The sequence below is a fragment of the Gadus morhua genome, chromosome 21 (assembly GCF_902167405.1).
Source record: "Gadus morhua chromosome 21, gadMor3.0, whole genome shotgun sequence".
In the NCBI taxonomy this organism is placed as follows: Eukaryota; Metazoa; Chordata; class Actinopteri; order Gadiformes; family Gadidae; genus Gadus; species Gadus morhua.
The window spans coordinates 384591-392500 of NC_044068.1; the positions used below are offsets into that span (position 1 = coordinate 384591).

The window sequence follows — 7910 nt, forward strand, 5'->3', positions numbered from 1 at the left end:
TTCAGTAATATCTTGAAGATCGTAACAGCCATATAAAGCCTAAATTCATGATGTTTCATGAACTTCATCAAGCTCTTCAATACCAGCTCATACGGTAGCTCTGGTCTTTGGCCACTTAAAGAACCCATCGTTCAGACTAAAGGCTGGGCTCCACCCACTCCACTGAGCCTAACAAACCGCCTTAGCTAAATATTGACTTTAAAGTTCCTCATCTCGCATGAGGGGCTTTTAACTCGAGGCCTAACAAAACTAGTGTTAAGATTCACAACCACCACCAATCAAATATGGTGACGCAAACATGAGCCGAAACGGCGATAACATAAATTCACCTCATTCTGCAGAAATGTAAATATGTTTTTCCAGGGCGAGATAGGGCTGGTGTGATCTCTCTGGAAGCGAACCGGAGTGAATGTGTTGTTGATAGCAGGGGATCGTGTGATTCATTAGTTCTACAGGCCACCGCTGACTGACATAATAACAACGCATACTCACATGCCAAAATGCTAAAATATTAGCTGTCAGAAGGGATTAAATCTTCTTTCCCGTCGAGATTATACATGCAGTTCCCACACACACTTTTGTGATTAGCACAAATTGCTTTTAGCTGCTTGGCACTGGGTACTGATATCGTATCTGGAACAACTAAACTGATCTTTTGGTATTTAGCAGACGCACAAGATGTGGATCTTATAAACTCAATCAGGCCCCCGTTCCCATTCCCCGTGTGAGATGCCTCTCACCGAGCTGCGTTTGACTGTACCCTAAAAGGTACCCTCTTTGATATTATTGGGGTCATCTCTGAATCCCAAACGCTGTCTTCAGTCAACACAGAGCAGCGTTTCCGAGGTGACCTTCGATCGTAGGTCCTCTTGAGTAGTGAGCCCCCAACACTGATGGGGGAACCTGACACGTGAAGACACCCCAGGGAACGAGTGTGTGTGTGTGTGTGTGTATGTGTGCCTACCCATAAACACACGCATGTGCACACATACACACTCGCACACACACACACACACACACAAAGCCACACAGTATCGCTGTCCCCAGTGCTGCCGGCTGAGCAGATGATCTCAACCACAACGCAACCCAACCCCTTCCCCGTTTGACAAATGATTTATACTTTTTAAATCGGCTATGCTAACAAGATTCCTCTCCTGTGTGCTCAATTATTTATACTTTTTGTATGGGCTACGCTAACAAGATTCCTCCCCTTCGTGATGAATGGTGTTCCCCCCCCCCCCCCCCCCCCCCCCCCCGCGGTCCTCTTGGGCCCGGCGTGGTGCGATGGTGGAACGTCGGGACCACAGCAGTAGCCCACCGTCTCTCCCGGCGCATTCCACCGGCGATCCTTCCCGCCGCTGTTTACGCTCCCCTAAATAAACACATGACAGCCATGACATCAGATCCACATCCACAAACAAAACACAAACACAGCGCAGAGCCAGCCGCCTCCCCTCTCCGTCCCCACGCCCCCGTCTCCTCCCTGGGAACGCCGCGGCCCCGTCGCCGCTCCGCCCCCCCAGCGGAGCTGGAGATGCACGCCACTGCCAGATGGCTGCAAGGCGACTCCATCCGCAAGGCCCTTACTCTTAACACCAATGCGGGGCGCTCTTAACACCAATGCGGGGCCCTGTCCAGCCCGCCCAGATACGCTGCGTCCCACGGAGTGGACAGAACTCTGTTACTGAGTTGTAGGGATTATTCACCTCTCAGTGAGGGGCTCAAGCTCACACACTGAGGCTCTGATGGAATCATGAACCAAAACACACTTGAGAAATTCAGCTCTTTATCGACGCCGCCCCTGAATACAAAAGAGAAAAAGGAGACCCCTGCAAGTTAAACTTAATCAACTGAAATCGACATCTGTTGTGTCGTCCTCGTTGTTGTTTTTTGGTGGACGCTGCGGTCGGAGGGAGATGAGCACATTGTTTACTCGCGGCGGGGAGCGCGGCCTCCCCCCCACCCCCCCCAATCTATCCCACCCCCCTACATCTGTCCCCTGCTGATGAATGACCAAAACATACCCGTCCGTCTGTGACCCACCGGCACGCTGCTGCTACTCGCTGCAGGGCCACTCTGTAACTTTATTAGTATCTACAAACAAGGGACACAAACACACAAACACACGCGGTGCACGGGGGCTCCTTGGTGGTGGGAGGGCGGGCAGGTCTCCTGTCTCTCCTAACCTGTTTCCACTTTGCAGACGTCCGAAGCTCTGGTTGCTCAGTGTCTCCGCCCGAGCGGACGGACGCGCGTGTCCTCAGACACACGGACCGACATCCCCGGGGCCACAGAGCCTTAACCCTCCACAGAGTCCGGAGGAACGCGAGCAGAACCTCCTCCCTGGGGGGCTCTGGGTGGAGCTCGGCCCCGGACCCGACCACAGAAGGAACCGGACGCTGGAGACACGCCCTGTCACCTGACGGCGGAGACGCAGACGTTGTTGTTTTATACGTGCGAATAACCATGTGTGTTGTCTAAAGTTGTACAAAGTTGTCGTTGTAATGTACTGAATGTGTGTGTAACTACTCTGACTCACCCTGGCGTCCTGGCTCATTGTGTTCCTTTAAACCCGTGTGTGCGTGTCATTTTTTCACTTCCTACACTTCACAACACAAAACCCCCCCCGACTCCCCCCCCTCCCCCCCCCCCCCCCCCACACCCCCTCTCCTCGCTCCCCCGCGGACGGACCGTACCACCGGGCGGCGGGCGGGGGGGTGACGGCTCTGTGTCCCTGCGCGTGCAGAGGCGGTGTGTAAGACCACGGCCAGGGCGGACATCATCCTGCTGGTGGACGGGTCCTGGAGCATCGGCCGGCTCAACTTCAAGACCATCCGCTCCTTCATCAGCCGCATGGTGGGCGTGTTCGACATCGGGCCCGAGAGGGTCCAGATCGGTACGGTTACCACGGCGACACGGCGGATGCTGCACACTCCTGCCGCTGTTGGCACTGCAGTGCTAGACCTAATGCAGATACTACTACTGCTACTGCTACTGCTACTGCTGCTTTTACCACACATACTAGTACTGCATCTACTACTAGGACTAATAGTACTGCTACTATTAGCATGACTAGTGGAACTGCTACTATGCCTGCGTCAACAACTACCATCACTAGCTCCATGCAGCACATTCGATTATTCTTATTTTTCCCATAATGCATTTTGTACAGTGTCGCGCTTTGGGCTCATTAGCTGTGGCCTGCTAACTAGCGCTGGTGCTCTCCCCGTAGGTGTGGCTCAGTACAGTGGAGACCCCAAGACGATGTGGCACCTCAACGAGCACCCCACCCGCGACGGCCTCATGAAGGCCGTGGCCAACCTGCCCTACAAGGGAGGGAACACTATGACCGGTGAGTCCAGGTCCAAGGTCTAGTCCAGGGTCCATTAGACTCTAGTCTATGGTCCAGTAGAGTCTAGGGTATAGTCTCTTGTCAAGGGTCCAGTAGAGTCTAGGGTATAGTCTCTTGTCTAGGGTCCAATAGAGTCTAGGGTATAGCCTAGTCTGGATACCTCCTGACTGCGAGCCCTCCGGTCGTGTGTTCACAGGCATGGCGCTGAACTTCATCCTGAAGAACAACTTCCAGGTCAACAATGGGATGCGTCCGGAGGCGCGCAAGATCGGCGTGCTCATCACGGACGGAAAGTCCCAGGACGAGATCATCTTCAGCTCCAAGGAGCTCCGCGACCAGGGCATCGAGCTCTACGCCGTCGGTCGGTGGCCGCCCCCGCCGCTCCTCAGGGAGAAAGCATTCGACGCGGTCGTGTTTGGATTTGATAGTAACCACGGCGACAACCTCTCCCTCCCTCAGGCGTGAAGAACGCGGACGTGAACGAGCTGCGGTCCATCGCCTCCCCGCCGGAGGTCATCCACATGTACAACGTCAAGGACTTCTCCTTCCTGCTGGACATCGTGGACGACCTGTCGAACAACATCTGCAACAGCGTCAAGGGTCCAGGTGAGGGCGGAAACCACCTCCTGGTAGCTGGGACGGTAACGAAGGGTTGGGTCGGTATCAGAGATATCTACCCCCAACTGTTGGATATCATATGAACCTGTTTTTATTTCTTTATCAGTTCAGTGAAGGGCAGGGTGGTGTAGGGGCTAAGAACACCTTTACGGTCAAATGTAATGGGTTTCTATCTCCATTTTCTGCAGCCTAACCTGTGGGCATCTTTGAGCAAGATGACCCCTATCGCCTACCTGCTCCTTAAGGACCTTTAACTGAATTAAATTTAAATTGCGTTGGATAAAAGCGTCTGCTAAAATACGAAACACTATGCTCATCATTTCCATTGAGAGCGATCAGATGTTTATCGGTCAGATGTTTATCGGTCCATTTTAGCGGGAAATGTTTACTGGTTCGCTCCTCCTTGTGTTATCACACGCTAGGGGAAGAAGCTTTGCCTCTTACTGGTCCCAGTTTAAATGTTAAACATAATCATTTAAAACAACTGCATCATCCCCTGACTCCTTAATCCTGTGTTTCTTTAATGCACCCTGTTCCTGGGAGAACTAGGTGGTCGTGTGTGTTAGCACTTGGGGAAAAACGGATCGCAAATATTTAGTTCTGTTCTTGTTGGCGTTTCATTCTCCTGCTTCTTTCTCAAGATAAATCAGTTGTTGTTTGAAATAGCAGGGAGTCTTTCCAGTGATCTCCCTGCAGAGAGAAGTCCACGTCACCTCGTTCTGTTTACCAGGGCTGCTGCTTCTCAAAGTGTAAGCTCACTCACAGCTGAGGCTGCTGCTGTTAGGACTGCTGCTCTCAGAAGAAAGAAGTCTAGAGAGAGAAGGCGAACTAGATGGTCGAATCACTTTCCTTCTCATCTCCTTTCAGTGGCAGAAACAGGCTGAGCTATTTTCGTGGGTCCCCACAAACCATGGAGAGAGTCAGGCAGTGTCATGTCCTCAGAACCCCAGAGAGGAAAGGAGAGCATTTAGAGTTTGAGTTCCAAATGCTGCTGCCTCTTCAGAGACAGCCTGAGATCGCTCCCAGCTGAGAGTACTGCTGCTCTAATCGAGAAAGAACGGTTGAGAAAGAACGTAATGTGACAGTGTTTAAAAGGAAGAACAACGAGAGGGAGAAGGTGAGAGAATTGGTGACAGTTCAGACTATGAGCTCACGCACAGCTGAGACCTCTGGCTGATGGCTCAGAACACGCACGACTCTCTCTCACTCAATGGTTTGGAGAGTGGTTCCAACACCAGAAGAACTGAAGGTCAACTGACCCGCCGGCAAGAGACGAAAGGCAACAAAATATATTTATTGCCTTGCTCAAATGCACGTGGGCAGGTGATGGTTTCCAACAGATGTTTATCACAGTTGTCGGGAAGATTTGAGGCTAGGCGATAGATGGCCCGTCTGGAGATGGACTTAGCTTCTGTGGAAGATGAAGTGTTGTGGATTTCAGAGAGCGTTCTGTATTGTAGTATCGTCTATCTCCAGATCCAACCGGGTTTTAGGACGGGATGAAACGTTGGAAGGATATTAGGATCTTTCCAGGTTAGTCTGCCGTGTGCTAGCCTGCTGCATTGCCGTCAGTGTGAGCGGAGACATTGCTACGTGAACGCTTGGCACGCTTGCATCAACACTAACATTGTTTCAGCTGCGGAGGAAGTTCTTGTGATTAGATTCAGACATATATTAGCTGATTAAGAGATTGCTTCCTTTGATATGCTCCGTTGAATATGACCAGGAAGTAGCAAGATGAAAGGTTTACGTGGCCTTCACGTCGTCCTCCAGATCTGCCGTCATCTGTTTATTTTGGAATAAATCGATGAACTAATTAATTTATGCATTTAATTAGTTTAAAGTCATAACATCGTCGAGGTTCATGAACAACGGCGTGTACCGAGAAGTCCATCATCTTCACAACCAGAAGGTTCTTCTCATAAAGCTTGTGAACGCGGGGGAACCAGAGGGCAGGGGAACCCCAGCCGAAGAACATCCACGTCTTCAGGACGAAGGGTTGAGTGGAGCCAGCGTGAGAGTTCAAAGCCCAGCCGGCGTGTGGGGATGTCACGCTGCGATTCGCCCTGACGTCTCCTGATTAATGAAGGAAACCTCTGAAGGATTCGGCCGACGTTAGAACCTGATGGAAAGAGTTTGTGTTGGAGGACGTCTGAAAGTCACATCCCAGAGGAAATAAAGCGAGTTAAGTGGACGGCCAGGCGGCCAAGTGCAGAATTTGAGTGATGGTTTCTTCCGAGCATTATTCCGTACTGTGGGCCTTCTAGTCTTCTAAAGACCCTGAAGACCCTGTCCAGGTCTCCTGTGAAGGAGGAACCTAGTCCACACATCCTGCTTTTAAGGTCTTTTGTGCGTTTATCGACCGAACTAGGCAAACAGACAGGAAGTTTGTTTGAATTTGCTGGTGGGAATCAATCTCGCCGCATCTACAAGGTGTATCACCTACATGCCTGACCATATCTTCTGCGTGAGGACCTACTCTGACCATATCTTCTCCGTGAGGTCCTATTCTGACCATATCTACTGTGTGAGGACCTACTCTGACCATATCTTCTGTGTGAGGACCTACTCCTACTCATATCTTCTGACTTAAGACCTAGCCTGACCAAGTCTTGTACCTGTAGACCTCCTACCTCTTCAGACCTAGGTCTGAAGAGGGCAGGTTGGTGGTCTTGGTGTGCAGGCCAGTGAAGCGTGGGGTTGGGGGGGGACCTGAGAGTTCAGAGGGAGGGAGGTGGTGGGTGTGGAAAAGGTGACGCACCGGCCGCTCATGTTGGACCCTCTGTCTTCTCGTAGAGGTGGACCTGGGCCCGCCCAGCGACCTGGTGACCTCCGAGGCCACCCACTACTCGTTCCGGGCCAGCTGGACCGCACCCGAGGGCGAGGTGGACGCGTACCGCGTGTTGTACCAGCCCACCGCTGGGGGTCCCTCTCTGGAGGTGAGCACACACTTACTCTCTCTCGCTCTCGCTCTCTCTCTCGCTCTCTCGCTCTCTCTCACGCTCTCTCGCTGTATCTCTCGCTCTCTCTCTCGCTGTCTCTCGCTCTCTCGCTGTCTCTCGCTCTCCACCTCCTGACCTGGTCACTATGAGTCTCAGACCACTTCCTGATGCAGTAGGAATGAGTCCCAGAGAGAGAGGGGGGTGGGGGGGGGGCGGGGAGGGAGAGGGAGAGGGGGAGGGAGAGAGAGATATATATTTTGTATTTAACGTTTTATATCTTTACCTCCTAATTTTCCCCCTGCTTTGACGATGTTAACGTTTGTTTCTCATGGCAATAAAGCTTTTTTGAATTTAATTGAATTGAGGGAGGTATAGAGGCAGAGAGAGCGAGAGAGAGGTATAGAGGCAGAGAGAGAGAGAAGCAGAGAGAGAGAGAGAGAGAGAGAGAGAGAGAGAGAGAGAGAGAGAGAGAGAGAGAGAGAGAGAGAGAGAGAGAGACAGAGAGACAGAGAGACAGAGAGACAGAGCGCTAGAGGAAGTGACCCTTGTGATTGGCTGTGGCGTTAGGGTCTGGATGCTGGTCCGACTCACCTCGTGTTAGTCACATCCCGCTGGCTCGGCCCGGCCCGCTCAGGGGGACGTGCAGGATTGTGGTTCTGGTCCACTTTGAAACGGAGAGGAGCACAGGCCAAGACAGGGGGTTTCCATTAGGTGGGAGGGCGTGCTGTACTGTTGATCTCTCTCTCTCTCTCTCTCTCTCTCTCTCTCTCTCTCGCCTGCTTCCATTTTATTTTGTTCCGCACTGTGCCGAATGAGTGAATATTAGTGAATATTAACTCAGAGAAGAGAACGTTTGGATTCACCTCAATATCTCACACTCCCTGAACCTTTCAGCAAAGTACTTCTGAAACTGATTAGGTGGAAACACCATCCCATCGATAAAAGCTCACTTGATGATGAGCTATCTTTACGTCGCAGAGAGAGAGGGAGAGGGAGGG

The 7910-nt window shown here is 51.8% G+C and overlaps 1 protein-coding gene across 1 annotated transcript in view; it reads left to right on the forward strand.

Annotated features, from left to right (window-relative positions):
- col12a1b (collagen, type XII, alpha 1b) overlaps window positions 1–7910 on the forward strand; it is a 104972-nt gene that overhangs the window by 28791 nt on the left and 68271 nt on the right. Inside the window, 5 exon segments of the mRNA XM_030345255.1 lie at window positions 2747–2896; window positions 3233–3352; window positions 3549–3713; window positions 3812–3958; window positions 6767–6909. Coding sequence (XP_030201115.1) covers window positions 2747–2896; window positions 3233–3352; window positions 3549–3713; window positions 3812–3958; window positions 6767–6909 — 725 coding nt within the window.